This window comes from Leucoraja erinacea, chromosome 44, assembly GCF_028641065.1.
Source record: "Leucoraja erinacea ecotype New England chromosome 44, Leri_hhj_1, whole genome shotgun sequence".
Classification (NCBI taxonomy): domain Eukaryota; kingdom Metazoa; phylum Chordata; class Chondrichthyes; order Rajiformes; family Rajidae; genus Leucoraja; species Leucoraja erinaceus.
The window spans coordinates 102501-125508 of record NC_073420.1 but is presented as its reverse complement, the minus strand read 5'-3'; the positions used below and the strand labels follow the sequence as shown (position 1 = coordinate 125508).

At 48.8% G+C, this 23008-nt stretch overlaps 1 protein-coding gene across 2 annotated transcripts in view; it reads right to left on the bottom strand.

The window, feature by feature from the left end:
* zmp:0000001168 (signal-induced proliferation-associated 1-like protein 2) overlaps positions 1 to 23008 on the bottom strand; it is an 81083-nt gene that overhangs the window by 10063 nt on the left and 48012 nt on the right. For both annotated transcript variants that reach the window (XM_055664777.1, XM_055664778.1), the window contains exons 9-11: positions 13811 to 14085; positions 10866 to 11069; positions 8344 to 8464 (exon numbers count right to left, since the gene is read on the bottom strand). In XM_055664777.1, coding sequence (XP_055520752.1) covers positions 8344 to 8464; positions 10866 to 11069; positions 13811 to 14085 — 600 coding nt within the window. The remainder of the gene's footprint in view (positions 1 to 8343; positions 8465 to 10865; positions 11070 to 13810; positions 14086 to 23008) is intronic.

The following is a 23008-nucleotide window of genomic DNA, read 5'->3' as shown; positions in this document are numbered from 1 at the left end:
GGCACCACCGACCACCATTCACTGTGATCATGGCTGATCATCCCCAATCAGTACCCCGTTCCTGCCTTCTCCCCCTAACTCCGCTATCTTTAAGAGCTCTATCTAACTCTCTCTTGAAAGTATCCAGAGAACCGGCCTCCACCGCCCTCTGAGGCAGAGAATTCCACAGACTCACAACTCTCTGAGTGAAAAAGTTTTTTCTCATCTCCGTTCTAAATGGCCTGCCCCTTATTCTTAAACTGTGTGTGTGTGGCCCTTGGTTCTGGACTCCCCCAACATCGGGGAACATGTTTCCTGCCTCTAGCGTGTCCAAACCTTTCATAATCTTATACGTTTCAATAAGATCCCCTCTCATCCTTCTAGATTCCAGTGTGTACAAGCCCATTCACTCCATCCTTTCAACATATGACAGTCCCGCCATCCCGGGAATTAACCTGGTAAACCTACGCTGGGCTCCCTCAATAGCAAGAATGTCCTTCCTCAAATTAAGGGGCCAAAACTGCACACAATACTCCAGGTGTGGTCTCACTAGGGCCCTGTACAACTGCAGAAGGACCTCTTTCCCACACAATGGGATTGTGTTATTTTGAAAATAGGAGTGCCTAAATTAAACTTAGGTAGCAATTGAACAAGCATGTTAGTCCAAAAATGTGTTATAAAACACTCGGTGCTTGTACACAGAAAATATCCCAATACTGTTACACTCAGAACAATATGTAGGCACTTTGGAATATTAAACTCCGAGAGCAATCTAAAGGCAGAGAGACAGAAGTATTACTTTCAAGAAGATGTAGGCTGTTACGCCTGTGTGTAGAGAGAGAGAGAAAACAAAAAGAGAGATTACAGCATAGAATCAAGTAATTCAGCCCAGACACATTCATAGAAACATAGACAATAGGTGCAGGAGTAGTCCATTTGGCCCTTCGAGCCAGCACTGCGTTGCTGCTTTCTCCGCATATCTCTTGATTCCGTTAGTCCTAAGAGCCCTATCTAACCCTCTCTTGAATACATAGAAACATAGAAACATAGAAATTAGGTGCAGGAGTAGGCCATTCGGCCCTTCGAGCCTGCACCGCCATTTAATATGATCATGGCTGATCATCCAACTCAGTATCCCGTACCTGCCTTCTCTCCATACCCTCTGATCCCCTTGGCCACAAGGGCCACATCTAACTCCCTCTTAAATATAGCCAATGAACTGTGGCCTCAACTACCCTCTGTGGCAGAGAGTTTCAGAGATTCACCACTCTCTGTGTGAAAAAAGTTCTCCTCATCTCGGTTTTAAAGGATTTCCCCCTTATCCTTAAGCTGTGACCCCTTGTCCTGGACTTTCCCCAACATCGGGAACAATCTTCCTGCATCTAGCCTGTCCAACCCCTTAAGAATTTTGTAAGTTTCTATAAGATCCCCTCTCAATCTCCTAAATTCTAGAGAGTATAAACCAAGTCTTTGAGGCCAGTTCATTGGCTATATTTAAGAGGGAGTTAGATGTGGCCCTTGTGGCTAAGGGGATCAGGGGGTATGGAGAGAAGGCAGGTACGGGATACTGAGTTGGATGATCAGCCATGATCATTTTGAATGGCGGTGCAGGCTCGAAGGGCCAAATGGCCTACTCCTGCACCTAATTTCTATGTTTCTATGTTTCTAAGTCTATCCAGTCTTTCTTCATAAGACAATACATCATGCATGCTGGTGTTAATATTGCATCTCACTCCCATCAGGGGGCATTGATAGACAGAAAGCTGGGTAGAAAAAGCGCAAACCAGCCATCTGCAGTTCCTTCCCACCGCATTAATTGCATCAGCCTGCATGGGTCCCTGTGCCCGCTCCTGTGTCCTGAACTGGGAATATTAATCCTGGAAGTCCGAGACCATTTTACATGTTGACCGCCACAGGAGACCACGCTGCACGCACACCCCGTCGCGTCGTTCTTGAGGCAGAGCACGATATTTACGGCACGCCCTTCCACCAAGCAGAAACATCCCCGAGCGCTTTTCCCCGAGCGTCACCCCTAACAAACTCCGACGGACAAAGAAACATCAGGTCGGGTGATCAAAGAGCTCGGTTGGAGGAGGCTTCTAACAATTCCGCTCAAATCCCCTTGGGCAGCTTACATGAATATTGACTTCTCTAACTTCAAGTAGCCCTTGCTTTCCCTCTCTCTCCATCCTCCCACCCCATTCCAATACAATACAATTTATTTGTCACTTGAACCTCATAGAGGCTCAAGTGAAATGTCGTTTCTGCAGTCATACATACAAGAAAAAAAAGACCCAAGGCACAACACAATTTACACAGACATCCATCACAGCGCATCTCCTCCTCGCTGTGATGGAAGGCAAAGACTTATCTCTCCCCTGCACTCCCCATTCCCTCCCGATGTCAGAGTTCTCGATGTCTCGATGTCAGATGTCCAGTTCTCCCACCAGTTTTACCATTCTCTAACTTCAAATAGCCCTTGCTTTCCCTCTCTCTCCATCCCCCCCCATTCCAGTTCTCCCACCAGTTTTACCATCTCATAGAAACACAGAAATTAGGTGCAGGAGTAGGCCATTCGGTCGCCGAGCATTACTCCAGCATTTTGTGTTTATTTTCAGTGGAAAGCAGCATCTGCAGTTCCTTCCTAAACTAAACTCCACATAGTTAAGGCAAGTGTCACCGTCTTACTGAAAAAAGCAGTTTGTGATAATCCGTGATCGGATTAACATAGAAACAGAGACAATAGGTGCAGGAATAGAGGCCATTCGGCCCTTCGAGCCTGCACCGCCATTCAATATGATCATTGCTGATCATCCAACTCAGTATCCCGTACCTGCCTTCTCTCCATACCCCCTGATCCCCTTAGCCACAAGGGCCACATCTAACTCCCTCTTAAATATAGCCAATGAACTGTGTGGCCTCAACTACCCTCTGTGGCAGAGAGTTCCAGAGATTCACCACTCTCTGTGTGAAAAAGGTTCTTCTCATCTCGGTTTTAAAGGATTTCCCCCTTATCCTTAAGCAGTGACCCCTTGTCCTGGACTTCCCCAACATCGGGAGCAATCTTCCTGCATCTAGCCTGTCCAACCCCTTAAGAATTTTGTAAGTTTCTATAAGATCCCCTCTCAATCTCCTAAATTCTAGAGAGTATAAACCAAGTCTATCCAGTCTTTCTTTATAAGACAGTCCTGACATCCCAGGAATCAGTCTGGTGAACCTTCTCTGCACTCCCTCTATGGCAATAATGTACTTCCTTAGATCTCTGACTACATTTTATCCCTGTTTGTTTTGTTGTCACCTTGGTTCTTCTTGGTCTCTTGGTCCTCCAAAATATTCCAACTGGAATTTAAACTGTGGAGGTGGTGGAGGGAGGACTTAAGGCAGAAAGGGTTATTGGGGAGAAAGAGCTACTTTAAATGTAGTTGCATCTGGTTGGGTAACTATAGTTGAGTGGAGGTTACACAAAAAAGCTGGAGAAACTCAGTGGGTGCAGCAGCATCTATGGAGCGAGGGAAAGAGGCAACGTTTCGGGCCGATACCCTTCTTCAGACTGATCGGGGGGGGGGGTGGGTGGGGACAAGAAAGGGAAAAGGAGGAGGAGCCCGAAGGCTGGGGGATGGGAGGAGACAGCAGGGGGGCTGAGGAAGGGGAGGAGACAGCAAGGACTAACAAAGTTGGGAGAATTTGATGTTCATGCCCCCAGGATGCAGACTCCCCAAACGGAATATGAGGTGCTGTTCCTCCAATTTCCGGTGCTGCTCGCTGTGGCCATGGAGGAGACCCAGGACAGAGAGGTCGGATTGGGAATGGGAGGGGGAGTTGAAGTGCTGAGCCACCGGGAGGTCAGCTTGGTTATTGCGGACCGAGCGGAGGTGTTCGGCGAAACGATCGCCCAACCTCCGCTTGGTCTCACCGACATAGATCTGCTGACATCTAGAGCAGCGGACGCAATAGCTGAGGTTGGAAGAGATGCAGGTGAACCTCTGTCGCACCTGGAACGACTGCTTGGGTCCTTGAACGGAGTCGAGGGGGGAGGTAAAGGGACAAGTGTTGCATCTCTTGCGGTTGCAAGGGAAAGTGCCCGGGGAGGGGGTGGTACGAGAGGGAAGGGAAGAATTGACAAGGGAGTTATGGAGGGAGCGGTCTTTGCGGAAGTTGGGTGGAGATTATTCCATGCTTTAATTGTGTGTGCGGGGGAAGAACGAATTGCTGTACACGTCTGTCTTTGTAGCTGGGATCACTAATTGGATCGAATGCCCTCGTCTGCTCCTAATTGGTTTGGGTTTGGTGTAGGCCTTGTCGAGCTGACCATTTAACATTTTGTAGAAACGTTAAGGTCAAACGGTGAGCTTCACGTGTGTGTGTGTGTCTTGGAGAGGATTCCTTCCACCCCGACCAGTGAATTCAGAAGTTTGGTGACACTCACTTCTCTCTCATAGGTGTTAGTAACAAATCGAGCTGCCTGTCTGTCTTAGGACACGTTGGATGGAAGACATGTTTTTTATTTGTGTATGGGTCCCATGCTGCAACTGCAAATGAGGTTGAACGAGGGCGACCTTCTCCCAATGAATTGTCATCGATTCCCACCCCCTTTGTCCCCTTTCACACTTGACACTTCCTTATCTATCTATCTCCCTCTCCCCCCGAAGAAGGGTCTCGACCTGAAAACGTCACCTGTTCCTTCCCCCCTCCCAGAGATGCTGCCTGTCCCGCTGAGTTACTCTAGCGTTTTGTGTTCAGGGAGGTTAGGACAAAAGCAGGAGGGGGCTGAGAGGGATGGGAGCTCGGAGCCAGAGAGCTGAAGGCTCATGAACAGCCTGCATTAGAGTGGTGGAAATCAGAGAGGGAGGGGGTGAGCACAGAGATACCAGAGAACTCAAAGGATGAAGATATTCGAGCGATGGAATAGAGGGCAAAGCCCTGGAAGATTTGAAATCAAGGATGAGATTTTTAAATCGCTGCTCTGAAATATCCTCTGCAAATTTTATTCCCTTGTGTCGCGAGTGATGTCGAGATTTTGTCGAAGGATAAGAGGGCCAGTGTAAAATCTGGCACGCGCTTGAGCAGTCGAGGCCAGTTTCTCCGGGGAAGCTGGAGGCTATTTAGTATTCTGCAAAATAGGTCAGGTCCTTGTTGCAAGAATAAGGATCTGTTTATGCACCCATGCAGTTGAATAGACCACGGGTGCACAAGGGAGGACAAAAATGCTGGAGGAACTCAGCGGGTGAGGCAGCACCTATGGCGCGAAGGAAATAGGTAGTAGGTAAAATTCTTAAGGGGTTGGACAGGCTAGATGCAGGAAGATTGTTCCCGATGTTGGGGAAGTCCAGGACAAGGGGTCACAGCTTAAGGATAAGGGGGAAATCCTTTAAAACCGAGACGAGGAGAACTTTTTTCACACAGAGAGTGGTGAATCTCTGGAACTCTCTGCCACAGAGGGTAGTTGAGGCCAGTTCATTGGCTATATTTAAGAGGGAGTTAGATGTGGCCCTTGTGGCCAAGGGGATCAGAGGGTATGGAGAGAAGGCAGGTACGGGATACTGAGTTGGATGATCAGCCATGATCATATTAAATGGCGGTGCAGGCTCGAAGGGCCGAATGGCCTACTCCTGCACCTAATTTCTATGTTTCTATGTTTCTATGTAACGTTTCAGGCCGAAAACCCTTCTTCTGACTGATGTGAGGGTGGGGGGGGGGGGGGGGGAAGGAGAAAGGAAGAGGAGGAGCCAGTGGGCTGAAGGGGAGGAGAAAGCAGGGACTACCTGAAATTGGAGAAGTCAATGTTCACGCCGCTAGGGTGCAGACTGCCCAAGCGAAATATGAGGTGCTGCTCCTCCAATTTGCGGTGGGACTCACTCTGGCCACGGAGGAGGCCCAGGACAGAAAGGTCGGATTGGGATTGGGAATGGGAGGGGGAGTTGAAGCGCTGAGCCACCGGGAGATCAGGTTGGTTATTGCGAACCGAGCGGAGGTGTCGGGCGAAGTCTCACCGAGCATTACTCCAGCATTTTGAGTTTATTTTCAGTGGAAAGCAGCATCTGCAGTTCCTTCCTAAACTAAACTCCACATAGTTAAGGCAAGTGTCACCGTCTTACTGACAAAAGCAGTTTGTGATAATCCGTGATCGGATTAACATAGAAACAGAGACAATAGGTGCAGGAGTAGAGGCCATTCGGCCCTTCGAGCCTGCACCGCCATTCAATATGATCATGGCTGATCATCCAACTCAGTATCCCATCCCTGCCTTCTCTCCATACCCCCTGATCCCCTTAGCCACAAGGGGCCACATCTAACTCCCTCTTAAATATAGCCAATGAACTGTGTGGCCTCAACTACCTTCTGTGGCAGAGAATTCTACAGATTCACCACTCTCTGCGTGAAAAATGTTTTTCTCATCTCGGTCCTAAAAGATTTCCCCCTTATCCTTAAACTGTGATGCCTTGTTCTGGACTTCCCCAACACCGGGAACAATCTTCCTGCATCTAGCCTGTCCAACCCCTTCAGAATTTTGTAAGTTTCTATAAGATCCCCCCTCAATCTTCTAAATTCCAGCAAGTACAAGCCGAGTCTATCCAGTCTTTCTTCAGATGAAAGTCCTGACATCCCAGGAATCAGTCTGGTGAACCTTCTCTGTACTCCCTCAATGGCAAGAATGTCTTTCCTCAGATTAGGAGACCAAAACTGTACGCAATACTCCAGGTGTGGTCTCACCAAGACCCTGTACAACTGCAGTAGAACCTTCTCTGTGCTCCCTCAATGGCAAGAATGTCTTTCCTCAGATAAGGAGACCAAAACTGTACGCAATACCCCAGGTGTGGTCTCACCAAGACCCTGTACAACTGCAGTAGAACCTTCTCTGTACTCCCTCAATGGCAAGAATGTATTTTCTCAGATTAGGAGACCAAAACTGTACGCAATACCCCAGGTGTGGTCTCACCAAGACCCTGTACAACTGCAGTAGAACCTTCTCTGTACTCCCTCAATGGCAAGAATGTCTTTCCTCAGATTAGGAGACCAAAACTGTACGCTGTAAGATATGTACAAAACTGTAAGATATATCCCCTTCCAAATAACACAATATTCAGGGAGATTGTTCCCGATGTTAGGGAAGTCCAGGACAAGGGGTCACAGCTTAAGGATAAAGGGGAAATCCTTTAAAACCGAGATGAGAAGAACTTTTTTCACACAGAGAGTGGTGAATCTCTGGAACTCTCTGCCACAGAGGGTAGTTGAGGCCACAGTTCATTGGCTATATTTAAGAGGGAGTTAGATGTGGCCCTTGTGGCTAAGGGGATCAGGGGGTATGGAGAGAAGGCAGGTACGGGATACTGAGTTGGATGATCAGCCATGATCATATTGAATGGCGGTGCAGGCTCGAAGGGCCGAATGGCCTACTCCTGCACCTAATTTCTAATTTCTATGTTTCAGGATGTGTAGGAAAGAACTGCAGATGCCGTTTCAAATCTGAAGAAGGGTCTCGACCCGACACGTCACCCATTGAGCAACAATGAGCACCTTGCTTTAGTCTCGTTCAAAAAAAAATAGCACACTGTCAAATCAAGGGCTATGAGCTAAAACTAATCACCAGATTTATTTACAATCTGACTTTTATACAGTAGTGGGACACAGCAAATTTCAGTACACCATACGATCAAAAATCGAAAATTAAATCACAAAATCAGTTCACAGATGCACCAAATAACCTTCATCGGAATAAATGCATCGGACACAGCGTAAAAAGAACGAGGGTTTTTTTTTTTTTGTTTGTTTGAATGAAGCAGTTCTATTTTGTCGGCTCCTGTGATGCAGATTGTAGCATCCACTCAGTTCAAAGTCCCTAGGCAGGAGCAGTGACAGCGAGTAGCACCAAGTTTTTTGTACCATTGGTAATTCTGTTGCAATGATCTCGGCACCCTTAGGCGTGGGAGCCTCCACCATGGCCGGGCTTGGTGCAAATGTCTAGGTCCCACAGCAGCAGTGTCCTCTTCAGAAAGTCCCCCCATGTTAGGGCGAGCAGGCAGAAAAATGACACGGATATTCCCACTCGACCGGCAGTTTTGATTTTGCTTTCCTTTGCAGGAGTTGCAATTATAATGTCAAATGGTCTATTGCCCTTCAAGAGGTTAGTAGTGGTCCTTGAAGCAGGAGGTTGGGGGGGGGGGGGGGAGAGGGGGGGGGAGAAGGGGGAGAGGAGGGGGGAGGGGGACAAAAAGAAAAATCCAAAAAAATCGACCACACACACAACCGATCGAGTTCCAGATTTTAACTCGAGCTACTTTGAAAACGGTCCTAGATCAGGGGTAGAAATTCGCCCTGTAGGTCGCAGGGCATGAAGTCTGCCCCCGCCTTGGGTGAGTTACTGACCTGGCCGTCCTTAGCATTGAACCCCAGCCGTCCGGGAGACATTGGGCACTGGGAGTTTATGGCCAAAATCAGGTCAGGAGTCGAGGTCTTGAGGGGCCTGGAGCAGGGGTCTCTCTCGTTCCTGAACAGACACAGAAAATTCATCAGGGGGTTATTCAGATTCAATTTTAATTGTCATTGTCAGTGTACAGTACAGAGACAACGAAATGCATTTAGCATCTCCCTTGAAGAGCGACATAGCAAACGATTTGAATAAAAAAAAATAATAAGTGTCCGGGGGGGGGGGGGGGGGGGGTGATTGGCAGTCACCGAGGTACGTTGTTGAGTAGAGTGACAGCCGCCGGGAAGAAGCTGTTCCTCGACCTGCTGGTTCGGCAACGGAGAGACCTGTAGCGCCTCCCGGATGGTAGGAGGGTAAACAGTCCATGGTTGGGGTGAGAGCAGTCCTTGGCGATGCTGAGCGCCCTCCGCAGACAGCGCTTGCTTTGGACAGACTCAATGGAGGGGAGCGAGGAACCGGTGATGCGTTGGGCAATTTTCACCACCCTCTGCAATGCCTTCCGGTCGGAGACAGAGCAGTTGCCGTACCATACTGTGATGCAGTTGGTAAGGATGCTCTCGATGGTGCAGCGGTAGAAGTTCACCAGGATCTGAGGAGACAGATGGACCTTCTTCAGTCTCCTCAGGAAGAAGAGACGCTGATGAGCCTTCTTGATCAGAGTAGAGGTATTGTGGGTCCAAGAGAGGTCATCGGAGATGTTGACTCCCAGGAACCTGAAGCTAGAAACACGTTCCACCTCCGTCCCGTTAATGTGGATGGGGGTGTGCGTGCCGCCTCTGGACTTCCTGAAGTCTACAATGAGCTCCTTGGTTCCTGGCTCCCGGTTCATCAATTCCCCTCCCCCCATTTTTAAATAAATTCCCAGCCTTAGAAAACATAGACATAGAAAATAGGAGAAGGGTTTCGGCCCGAAACGTCGCCTATTTCCTTCGCTCCATAGATGCTGCTGCACCCGCTGAGTTTCTCCAGCATTTTTTGTGTCCCTTCGATCTTCCAGCATCTGCACAGTTCCCTCTTGAACACGAGTTTCTCCAGCATTTTTGTGTACCATAGGAAATAAATGCAGGAGGAGGCCATTCGGCCCTTCGGAGCCAGCACCATTCGCCATTCATTGTGATCATGGCTGATCGTCCCCAATCAATAACCCGTGCCTGCCTTCTCCCCATATCCCTTGACTCCACCAGCCCCTAGAGCTCTATCTAACTCTCTCTTAAACCCATCCAGCGACTTGGCCTCCACTGCCCTCTGTGGCAGGGAATTCCACAAATTCACACAACTCTCTGGGTGAAAACTTTTTTTTCTCACCTCAGTCTTAAATGGCCTCCCCTTTATTTTAAGACTGTGTGTGTGTGTGGCCCCTGGTTCCGGACTCGCCCAACATTGGGAAAATTTTTCCTGCATCTGGCTTGTCCAGTCCTCTTATAATGTTATATGTTTCTACAAGGGGAGGTCATTTAAGACTGAGGTGAGAAAAAAAAACTTTTTCACCCAGAGAGTTGTGTGAATTTGTGGAATTCCCTGCCACAGAGGTCGGTGGAGGCCAACCCACTGGATGGATGGATTAAGAGAGAGTTAGATAGAGCTCTAGGGGCTGGTGGAGTCAAGGGATATGGGGGGAATTGAGGAAATTCAGAGTGTCTCCGAGGATCCTCCAGTGCTTCTACGCAGCGGCGGTGGAAAGCATCTTGTCCGGGAACATTACCATCTGGTTTGGGAATTGTTCTGCCAAGGACAAGAAGGCTCTGCAGAGAGTAGTGCGTTCGGCCGAACGCACTATGGGAACTTCACTCACCCCCCTGCAGGAACTATACAACAGGAGGTGCAACTCCAGAGCAAACAATATCATGAGAGACCCCTTCCACCCCTGCAACGGACTGTTCCAGCTGCTACGGTCAGGCAAACGCCTCCGTTGCCATGCAGTGGGGGCGGAGAGGTTGAGAAGGAGTTTCTTCCCAGAGGCAATTCGGACTGTAAACGCCTATCTCACCAGGGACTAACTCTACAGACCGTTTTTCCTTCCATTATTTATTATGTAAAAGAATATGTGTGTTATGATTGTGTTTATAATTTGTTTGGTTGTTTTGTTGTTTGTCTTTTGCACAAAAGTCCACGAGCATTGCCACTTTCATTTCACTGCACATCTCGTATGAGTATGTGACAAATAAACTTGACTTGACTTGAAGGCAGGCACGGGGGTTATTGATAGGGGACGATCAGCCATGATCACAATGAATGGCGGTGCTGGATCGAAGGGCCGAATGGCCTCCTCCTGCACCTATTTTCTATGTATCACTGGCCGGCACGGACTCGATGGGCCGAGTGTCAGCACTGTATCTGCAAACACTAAACTAAACTAAATCCCATAGAGGTGCGCGTTTGTAAGTTAATTGTCCCCCTGTAAGTTGCTTGGTACTGTGTCGGGGAGGGGATGATTCTACCATGTTTGGGCACTCAGCAGTACCTTTGGCCCTGAGTCACTCTCATTTCCAGAGAGCAACTGCGTACGGTGGGACTCTGTTGCCCGTGTGGACCGGTGCTCCTGGTCTCCTGGAGCGAGGACATCCTGGACAGTAACAAACAGGGGGCGGCCAGCCCCAGGTCTGACACCCGTTCACACTTGCGCTCAGTCTCCTCGATCGACTTTCTGTACAGCTCGGAGAAACTCCTTCGAAAAGAGAGAAAGAATCTGCATTGACATATTTCCTCGCTGCTGCCTTACTGCCCCCTGTCCCACTTAGGAAACCTGAACGGAAACCTCTGGAGACTTTGTGCGCCCCACCCAAGGTTTCCGTGCGGTTGCCGGAGGTTGCAGGTTGTTTCCGGAGGTTGCCGGAGGTTGCAGGTGGTTTTCCGGAGGTTGCCGGAGGTTGCAGGTAGTGGAAGCAGGTGGGGAGACTGACAAAAACCTCCCGGAACCGCACGGAAAACCTTGGGTGGGGCGCAAAGCCCCCAGAGGTTTCCGTTCATGTTTCCTAAGTGGGACAGGGGCATTAGTTCACACTGAACACTCAACAAAATAATCCTCTTTCCGCACTGTATCATAGAAATTAGGTGCAGGAGTAGAGACCATTCAGCCCTTCGAGCCTGCACCATTCGCCATTCAATATGATCATGGCTGATCATCCAACTCAGTATCCCATACCTGCCTTCTCTCCATACCCCCTGATCCCCTTAGCCACAAGTTCCACATCTAACTCCCTCTTCAATATAGCCAATGAACTGTGTGGCCTCAACTACCCTCTGTGGCAGAGAGTTCCAGAGATTCACCACTCTCTGTGTGAAAAAAGTTTTTCTCCATCTCGGTCCTAAAGGATTTCCCCATTATCCTTAAGCTGTGACCCCTTGTCCTGGACTTCCCCAACATCGGGAACAATCTTCCTGCATCTAGCCTGTCCAACCCCTTAAGAATTTTGTAAGTTTCTATAAGATCCCCTCTCAATCTTCTAAATTCTAGAGAGTATAAACCAAGTCTATCCAGTCTTTCTTCATAAGACGGTCCTGACATCCCAGGAATCAGTCTGGTGAACCGTCTCTGCACTCCCTCTATGGCAATAATGTCCTTCCTCAGATTTGGAGACCAAAACAGTACGCAATACTCCAGGTGTGGTCTCACCAAGACCCTGTACAACTGCAGTAGAACCTCCCTGCTCCTATACTAAATCCTTTTGCAATGAAAGCTAACATACCATTCGCTTTCTTTACTGCCTGCTGCACCTGCATGCCTACCTTCAATGACTGGTGTACCATGCCACCCAGGTCTCGCTGCATCTCCCCCTTTCCCAATCGGCCACCATTTAGATAATAGTCTGCTTTCCCGTTTTTGCCACCAAAATGGATAACCTCACATTTATCCACATTATACTGCATCTGCCAAACATTTGCCCACTCACCCAGCCTATCCAAGTCACCTTATGCCCCTGTCCCACTTAGGAAACCTGAACGGAAACCTCTGGAGACTTTGCGCCCCACCCAAGGTTTCCGTGCGGATCCCGGAGGTTGCCGGAGGTTGCAGGTGGTTTCCGGAGGTTGCAGTTGCCGGAGGTTGCAGGTAGTGGAAGCAGGTGGGGAGACTGACAAAAACCTCCCAGAACCGCACGGAAAACCTTGGGTGGGGCGCAAAGTCCCCAGAGGTTTCCGTTGATGTTTCCTAAGTGGGACGGGGGCATTAGTTCACACTGAAGCATTTCACACAACAACGAAATAATCCTCTTTCCGCACTGTATCGGAAGATAGTTTCTCTGCTCTTCCTTGAGATGGTGAAGGAGGCATCTTGGAGTTTGGGAACGGCTCCATCCAAGGCCTGAGTAGGCCGGGACTCTATTCCTTGGAGCGCAGGAGGATTATGGAGGTGTACAAAATCATGAGAGGAATAGTTCGGGTGGATCGAGTAGGGGAATCGAGGGCCAGAGGACGTAAGTTTAAGGTGAATTGGAAAAGATTTAACAGGGATCCGAGGGGTAACTTTTTCACACAGAGGGTGGGTGTATGGAATGAGCTGCCAGAGGAGGTAGTTGAGGCTGGGACTATCCCATCGTTTAAGAAACAGTTAGACAGGTAGTATGCTGGAGAAACCCAGCGGGTAAGGCAGCATCTATGGAGAGAAGGAATAGGCGACGTTTCGGACCGAGACCCATAGATGCTGCCTCTCCCGCTGAGTTTCTCCAGTATCTTGTGTCTACTTTCGGTTTTTCCAGCATCTGCAGTTCCTTCTTAAACAGTTAAGACAGGTACATGGATAGGACGGGTTTGGAGGGATATGGACCAAACGCGGGCAGGTGGGACTAGTGTAGCTGGGACATGTTGGCCGGTGTGGGCAAGTTGGGCCGAAGGGCCTGTTTCCATGCTGGATCACTTTACTAGAACTAGGACCAGAGATAGGTTGAATAAGTTAGGTCTTTATTCTCTGGAGCGCAGAAGGTTAAGGGGGGACCTGATAGAGGTCTTTAAAATGATGAGAGGGATAGACAGAGTTGACGTGGACAAGCTTTTCCCTTTGAGAATAGGGAAGATTCAAACAAGAGGACATGACTTCAGAATTAAGGGACAGAAGTTTAGGGGTAATATGAGGGGGAACTTCTTTACTCAGAGAGTGGTGGCTGTGTGAAATGAGTGGAAGTGGTGGAGGCAGGTTCATTGGTATCATTTAAAAATAAATTGGATAGGCATATGGATGAGAAGGGAATGGAGGGTTATGGTATGAGTGCAGGCAGGTGGGACTAAGGGGAAAAAAAATTTGTTCGGCATGGACTTGTAGGGCCGAGATGGCCTGTTTCCGTGCTGTAATTGTTATATGGTTATATGGTGCCACAGGACAACCAGCTGGGGAGACCAAAGGTCCAGAGTTACGTTAGATGGTTGTGAAGCCATTATACTACCACCCACCGCCACCTTGGGTCAGACACCTACATTCTGGGCTTGCCCTTGCTGTCGGGGGGGATGATGGTTATCCGGACATGGTCGGCCTTCCGCAAGATCTCCGTCCTCTTGGAGTAGGACATGGTCACCATGGGGATCTCGCAGATCCGCACCAGCCGGCTGAACAGCTTCAGTCCCGTCATCTGAGCGTAGCCGTTCTCCTCCACCTGCGTCACGATGCCGTCGCCGTTGACCTGGAAGCCCAGGTGGTGGACGCTGTTCCTGCGGAGAACGAGGTCTTCAGTCACGCAGCCCGTCGTCACCATCTGGTTTCAGAGACACACACGGTTTAGAGACACGCGCGGTTCAGAGACACTCACGGTTCAGAGACGCATACGGTTCAGACACGCTCACGGTTCAGAGACGCTCACGGTTCAGAGACGCTCACGGTTCAGAGACACTCACGGTTCAGAGACGCTCACGGTTCAGAGACGCATACGGTTCAGACACACTCACGGTTCAGAGACACTCACGGTTCAGACACACTCACGGTTCAGATACGCTCACGGTACAGACACATATGGTTCAGAGACGCTCACGGTTCAGAGACACTCACGGTTGAGACACGCGCGGTTCAGAGACGCTCACGGTTCAGAGACGCTCGCGGTTCAGAGACGCTCACGGTTCAGAGACGCTCACGGTTCAGAGACACTCACGGTTCAGAGACGCTCACGGTTCAGAGACGCTCACGGTTCAGAGACGCTCACGGTTCAGAGACGCTCACGGTTCAGAGTCACGGTTCAGAGACGCAGAGACACGGTTTAGAGACGCTCACGGTTCAGAGACACTCACGGTTCAGAGACGCTCACGGTTCAGAGACACACACGGTTTAGAGACACTCACGGTTCAGAGACGCTCACGGTTCAGAGACGCTCACGGTTCAGAGACGCTCACGGTTCAGAGACACTCACGGTTCAGAGACGCTCACGGTTTAGAGACACTCACGGTTTAGAGACACTCACGGTTCAGAGACACACACGGTTCAGAGACACTCACGGTTCAGACACGCTCACGGTTCAGACACGCTCACGGTTCAGAGACACTCACGGTTCAGAGACACACACGGTTCAGAGACACTCACAGTTCAGACACGCTCACGGTTCAGACACGCTCACAGTTCAGACACATACGGTTTAGAGACACACACGGTTCAGAGACACATGGTTCAGAGACACTCACGGTTCAGAGACACTCACGGTTCGGCTCATGGTTCAGAGACACTCACGGTTCAGAGACACTCACGGTTCAGAGACACACGGTTCAGAGACACTCACGGCTCAGAGACACTCACGGTTCAGAGACGCTCATGGTTCAGAGACACACACGGCTCAGAGACACTCACGGTTCAGAGACGCTCACAGTTCAGAGACACGCGCGGTTCAGACACGCTCACGGTTCAGAGACGCACGGTTCACAGTCACAGAGACGCTCACGGTTCAGAGACGCTCACGGTTTAGAGATGCTCACGGTTTAGAGATGCTCACGGTTCAGACACACTCACGGTTCAGACACACTCACGGTTCAGAGACACACACGGTTCAGAGACACACACGGTTCAGAGACACACTCACGGTTCAGAGACACACACAGTTCAGAGACACACACGGTTCAGAGACAGTCACGATTCAGAGACACACACGGTTTAGAGACACACGGTTCAGAGACGCTCATGATTCAGACACACGCGGTTCAGACACACGCGGTTCAGACACGCGGTTCACACACACGCGGTTCAGACACGCGGTTCAGACACACATGGTTCACACACACACAGTACACACACAATAAGGCAGAGATAGATAGATTCTTGATTAGTACAGGAGAAGGCAGGAGAATGGGGTTAGGAGGGAGAGAGAGATCAACCTTGATTGAATGGCAGAGTAGACTTGATGGGCCGAATGGCCTGATTCTACTATTCCTTATGACCTTAACTCAGAAATGCACACAGTTTGGAAACGCTAATTCAACGTCAGAGAGCACATCCTCCATTCGATGAGATCAGACAGAATTGGTCATCGTGGCCGATTGGGAAAGGAGGAGATGCAGCGAGACCTGGGTGTCATGGTACACCAGTCATTGAAGGTAGGCATGCAGGTGCAGCAGGCAGTAAAGAAAGCGAATGGTATGTTATCTTTCATTGCAAAAGGATTTGAGTATAGGAGCAGAGAGGTTCTACTGCAGTTGTACAGGGTCTTGGTGAGACCACACCTGGAGTATTGCGTACAGTTTTGGTCTCCAAATCTGAGGAAGGACATTATTGCCATAGAGGGAGTGCAGAGACGGTTCACCAGACTGATTCCTGGGATGTCAGGACTGTCTTATGAAGACAGACTGGATAGACTTGGTTTATACTCTCTAGAATTTAGAAGATTGAGAGGGGATCTTATAGAAACTTACAAAATTCTTAAGGGGTTGGACAGGCTAGATGCAGGAAGATTGTTCCCGATGTTAGGGAAGTCCAGGACAAGGGGTCACAGCTTAAGGATAAAGGGGAAATCCTTTAAAACCGAGATGAGAAGAACTTTTTTCATGCAGAGAGTGGTGAATCTCTGGAACTCTCTGCCACAGAGGGTAGTTGAGGCCAGTTCATTGGCTATATTTAAGAGGGAGTTAGATGTGGCCCTTGTGGCTAAGGGGATCAGGGGGTATGGAGAGAAGGCAGGTACGGGATACTGAGTTGGATGATCAGCCATGATCATATTGAATGGCGAATGGTGCAGGCTCGAAGGGCCGAATGGCCTCTACTCCTGCACCTAATTTCTATGTTTCTATGTTTCTATCGTAGTTTCAGCTGCACATCCTAGCTGGGAACTATCTACTGATTACAACTTCAAAATAATCAATTGACCATGAACTGGGCCTGTACTCGCTGGAGTTTAGAAGGATGGGGGGGGACCTCATTGAGACATACAGAATAATGAAAGGCTTGGATTAGAGTGGATGTGGAGAGGATGTTTCCACTAGTGGGAGAGTCCAGGAACTGAGACCACAGGATCAGAATTAGAGGACGTTCCTTTAGGAAGATGAGGAGGAATTTCTTTAGTCAGAGGGTGGTGAATCTGTGGATTCTTTGCCACAGACGACTGTGGAGGCCAAGTCAGTGGATTTTTTTTTACGGCAGAGATAGATCGTGGATTAGTACAAGTGCCAGGGGTTACGGGGAGAAGGCAGGAGAGTGGGGTTGAGAGATGGCTCAGTGATCAGTCAAGAACTTCAAATTCCTGGGCGTGCATATTTCCGAAGATCTCTCCTGCTCCCAGCACACTGATGCAATCATAAAGAAAGCACATCAGCGCCTCTACTTCCTGAGAAGATTACGGAGAGTCGGTTTGTCAAGGAGGACTCTCTCGAACTTCTACAGGTGCACAGTAGAGAGCATGCTTGCATCGTGGCTTGGTTCGGCAACTTGAGCGCCCTGGTGAAGGAAGAGACTACAAAAAGTAGTAAACACTGCCCAGTCCATCATCGGCTCTGACCTTCCTTCCATCGAGGGGATCTATCGCAGTCGCTGCCTCAAAAAGGCTGGCAGTATCATCAAAGACCCACACACCATCCTGGCCACACACTCATCTCCCTGCTACCATCAGGTAGAAGGTACAGGAGCCTGAAGACTGCAACGTCCAGGTTCAGGAATAGCTACTTCCCCACAGCCATCAGGCTATTAAACTCAACTTCAAACAAACTCTGAACTATAACGGCCTATTGCACTTTATCTGTTTATTTATGTGTGTATAGAAACATAAACAATTAGGTGCAGGAGTAGAGGCCATTCGGCCCTTCGAGCCTGCACCATTCGCCATTCAATATGATCATGGCTGATCATCCAACTCAGTATCCCGTACCTGCCTTCTCTCCATACCCTCTGATTCCCTTAGCCACAAGGGCCACATCTAACTCCCTCTTAAATATAGCCAATGAACTGTGGCCTCGACTACCCTCTGCGGCAGAGAGTTCCAGAGATTCACCACTCTCTGTGTGAAAAAAGTTCTTCTCATCTCGGTTTTAAAGGATTTCCCCCTTATCCTTAAGCTGTGACCCCTTGTCCTGGACTTCCCCAACATCGGGAACAATCTTCCTGCATCTAGCCTGTCCAGCCCCTTAAGAATTTTGTATATTGTAATTTTATTGTGTAAGTTTTGAATTTTGTAAGTTGTAAGTATATATATGTGGCTAAGGGGATCAGGGGGTATGGAGAGAAGGCAGGTATGGGATACTGAGTTGGATGATCAGCCATGATCATATTGAATGGCGGTGCAGGCTCGAAGGGCCGAATGGCCTACTCCTGCACCTAATTTCTATGTTTCTATGTTTCTATGTCTATATATTCTATGGTATATGGACACACTGATCTGTTCTGTATTAATGCCTATAATACTCTGTTGTGCTGAAGCAAAGCAAGAATTTCATTGTCCTATCTGGGACACATGACAATAAACTTCTTGACTTGCCTTGATTGAATGGCGGAGTAGACTTGATGGGCCGAATGGCCTAATTCTGCTCCTATCACATATGAACTGTCCTATCTCCTATCCTATGAACTGCTCCAGCGGCCTCCAGCTGCAACTCAGCTGCAGCGAACAACGCAAGACCTCGGCACAAATGCATCGGCGTTCCGTCTGCATTGCTCGCAAGACGAGGGAGGAGAGAGCAGGCTCTCCTCTCCCAATGTGTCAATTGTCACTCCATGTGCGTGAGTGTTGCAGGAGCTGACCAGAAGGGCGCGCCATTGAGCCAGGTTCCTAAAATCCCTCTTCGCTTGCTTCCACCGGTGTGGGAGAGCCTAGGACTAGAGGGCACAGCCTCAGAATTAAAGGACTTTCCTTTAGGAAGGAGATGAGGAGGAACTTCTTCAGTCGGAGGGTGGAGAATCTGTGGAATTCATTGCCACAGAAAGTTGAGGAGGCTAAGGGCGATTTTTTTTCTCGCACTTTGGCGATATTTTTAGGCGACTACAGGCCTCTCGGTCGCCCAAAGAGTCGTAGCGTTATTCTGGTTGCCACTGGATGACGTAGGTTGTCTTTCCCTGTCGTAGGTGCTGTCGTAGGTGGCCGCCAAGATGACGTAGGTGGTCGCCAAGATGGCGTAGGTGGTCGCCAAGATGGCGGAGGTTGCCGCCAAGATGGCGTAGGTGGTCGCCAAGATGGCGTAGGTGGCCGCCAAAGATGGCGTAGGTGGTCGCCAAGATGGCGTAGGTTGCCGCCAAGATGGCGTAGGTTGCCGCCAAGATGGCGTAGGTTGCCGCCGGCGCTGACCGATGAATTCCATTGGCGCAGTCGCCTAAAATATCGCCTAAGTGGGACAGGCCCATTAATCCAGTCGCCGTTTTTTCGGAGACTTTCTACGGCTATGACAGTCGCCCTAAAAAACAGCCTGGTTGCGATCAGATCAATGGATATTTTTAAGGCACAGATAGATAAGATTCTTGATTTGTACCAATGTCAGGGGTTATGGGGCGAAGGCAGGAGAATGGGGTTAGGAGCGGGAGATTGATCAGCCATGATTAACAAGCCAAGTAACCGTGTGTGTGTGTGTGTGGGGCTAGTATAGATGGAACATGTTGGGCCGAAGGGCCGCCCGGTGGGGTACAGCGGTAGAGTTGCCGCCTCACAGCCCCAGAGACCCGGGTTCGATCCCGACTACGTTTTCTCCCCGTGAGTTTTCACCGAGATCTTCGGTTTCCTCCCCACACTCCAAAGACGTGCGGGTTTGTAGGTTAATTGGCTTGGGTAAAATTGTAAATTGTCCGTAGTGTGGGTAGGATAGTGTTAATGTGCGGGGGTCGCTGGTCGGCATGGACTCGTTGGGCCGAAGGGCCTGTTTCCGTGCCCTATCTCTAATCTAAACTAAACAAAATTCAGCAAACATTTAGTAGGCTTTCGATTGCTATTGAGGGAGTGCAGCGTAGGTTCACCAGGTTAATTCCCGGAATGGCGGGACTGTCATATGCTGAGAGAATGGAGCGGCTGGGCTTGTACACTCTGGAGTTTAGAAGGATGAGAGGGCCCCTTAGTAAAATTCTCAAGGGATTGGACAGGCTAGATGCAGGAAAAATGTTCCCCATGTTGGAGAGTCCAGAACCAGGGGCCACACAGTTTAAGAATAAGATGGGAGGCCATTTAGGACTGAGATGAGGAAAAACGTTTCCACCCAGAGAATTGTGAATCTGTGGTATTCTCTGCCACAGAAGGCAGTGGAGGCCAATTCTCTGGATGTTTTCAAGAGAGAGTTAGATTTAGCTCTTAGGGCTAACGGAATCAAGGGATATTGGGAGAAGGCAGGCACGGGTTATTGATAGGGGACGATCAGCCATGATCACAATGAATGGCGGTGCTGGCTCGAAGGGCCGAATGGCCTCCTCCTGCTGTACCTATTGTCTATGTTTCTATGATATGGATCATGTGTCGGCAGAGGAGTTGAGTTTAACCTGGCATTATGTTCGGCACGGACATTGGGGGCTGAAGGGCCTGTACCTCTGCTACACTGTTGTACGTTAGAAACATAGACAATAGGTGCAGTAGTAGAGGCCATTCGGCCCTTCGAGCCTGCACCATTCGCCATTCAATATGATCATGGCTGATCATCCAACTCAGTATCCCGTACCTGCCTTCTCTCCATACCCCCTGATCCCTTTAGCCACAAGGGCCACATCTAACTCCCTCTTAAACATAGCCAATGAACTGTGTGGCCTCGACTACCTTCTGTGGCAGAGAATTCCACAGATTCACCACTCTCTGTGTGAAAATTAATTTTCTCATCTCGGTCCTAAAAGACTTCCCCCTTATCCTTAAACTGTGACTCCTTGTTCTGGACTTCCCCAACATCGGGAACAACCTTCCTGCATCTAGCCTGTCCAACCCCTTAAGAATTTTGTAAGTTGCTATAAGATCCCCCCTCAATCTTATAAACTCTAGCGAGTACAATCCAAGTCTATCCAGTCTTTCTTCATACCAACCCAAATACCACCGACCCTGGTGGTGTGGCAAATAAATTATATCTATCTATCTATCTATCTATCTATCTATCTATCTATCTATCTATCTATCTATCTATCTATCTATCTATAGAAACATAGAAATATAGGTGCAGGAGTAGGCCATTCGGCCCTTCGAGTCTGCACCGCCATTCAATATGATCATGGCTGATCATCCAACTCAGTATCCCGTACCTGCCTTCTCTCCATACCCCCTGATCCCCTTAGCTACAAGGGCCACATCTAATTCCCTCTTAAATATAGCCAATGAACTGGCCTCAACTACCCTCTGTGGCAGAGAGTTCCCGAGATTCACCACTCTCTGTGTGAAAAAAAATATTTCATCTATCTATCTATCTATCTATCTATCTATCTATCTATCTATCTATCTATCTATCTATCTATCTATCTATCTATCCATCCATCCATCCATCCATCCATCTATCTATCCATCTATCTATATATCTATCGATAGAAACATAGAAATTAGGTGCAGGAGTAGGCCATTCGCGATTCGAGCCTGCACCGCCATTCAATATGATCATGGCTGATCATCCAACTCAGTATCCCGTACCTGCCTTCTCTCCATACCCCCTGATCCCCTTAGCCACAAGGGCCACATCTAACTCCCTCTTAAATATAGCCAATGAACTGGCCTCAACTACCCTCTGTGGCAGAGGGTATCTATCTATCTATCTATCTATCTATCTATCTATCTATCTATCTGTCCATCCATCCATCCATCCATCCATCCATCCATCCATCCACTCCATCCATCCATCCATCCATCCATCCATCCATCCATCCATCCATCCATCCATCCATCCATCCATCCATCCATCCATCTATCTATCTATCTATCTAAAAGTCCAGGAATCATCCCAGGAATCAGTCTCTGTACTCCCTCTATGGCAAGAATGTCTTTCCTCAGATTTGGAGACCAAAACTGTACACAATACTCCAGGTGTGGTCTCACCAAGACCCTGTACAACTGCAGTAGAACCTTCTCTGTACTCCCTCTATGGCAAGAATGTATTTCCTCAGATTAGGAGACCAAAACTGTACGCAATACTCCAGATGCGGTCTCACCAAGAATGCTCGCACCAAACTGAAGCAAACAGCCCCTTTTAAGGCATCACACTGTCCCTTTAAGACACCTTGCAAAATCTGAGGAGAAACCGCTATGCGCATTCTGGTTCCGCTTTGAGAATGAGAATTAACAAAGTCAAACCAACTCTTTCCTTCAGAAACTTCCTGTTGCCTTGTTACCTAACTTCCTGTATCCTTCCCCACATAGACAGAGCCCCAACCACATTTGTTGTACGTGTGACAAATCTCCAACCGCTCACCTTTGCACAGCTCACAGTCATTTTTTTTTTAAGTGGTCGTCTAGTTTGGAGGCACGGTGCAACCTGTACATAGAAATTAGGTGCAGGAGTTGAGGCCATTCGGCCCTTCGAGCCTGCACCGCCATTCAATGTGATCATGGCTGATCATCCAGAATCAGTACCCCGTTCCTGCTTTCTCCCCATATCCCTTGATTCCGTTAGCCCTAAGAGCTACATCCAACTCTCTCCTGTTTCCTGCCTCTAGCATGTGTCCAAGCCCTTAACATAGAAACATAGAAACATAGAAATTAGGTGCAGGAGTAGAGGCCATTCGGCCCTTCGAGCCTGCACCGCCATTCAATATGATCATGGCTGATCATCCAACTCAGTATCCCGTACCCCTGCCTTCTCTCCATACCCCCTGATCCCCTTGGCCACAAGGGCCACATCTAACTCCCTCTTAAATATAGCCAATGAACTGTGTGGCCTCAACTACCCTCTGTGGCAGAGAATTCCAGAGATTCACCACTCTCTGTGTGAAAAAAGTTCTTCTCATCTCGGTTTTAAAGGATTTCCCCCTTATCCTTAAGCTGTGACCCCTTGTCCTGGACTTCCCTAACATCGGGAACAATCTTCCTGCATCTAGCCTGTCCAACCCCTTAAGAATTTTGTAAGTTTCTATAAGATCCCCTCTCAATCTCCTAAATTCTAGAGAGTATAAACCAAGTCTATCCAGTCTTTCTACATAAGACTGTCCTGACATCCCAGGAATCAGTCTGGTGAACCTTCTCTGCACTCCCTCTATGGCAATAATGTCCTTCCTCAGATTTGGAGACCAAAACTGTACGCAATACTCCAGGTGTGGTCTCACCAAGACCCTGTACAACTGCA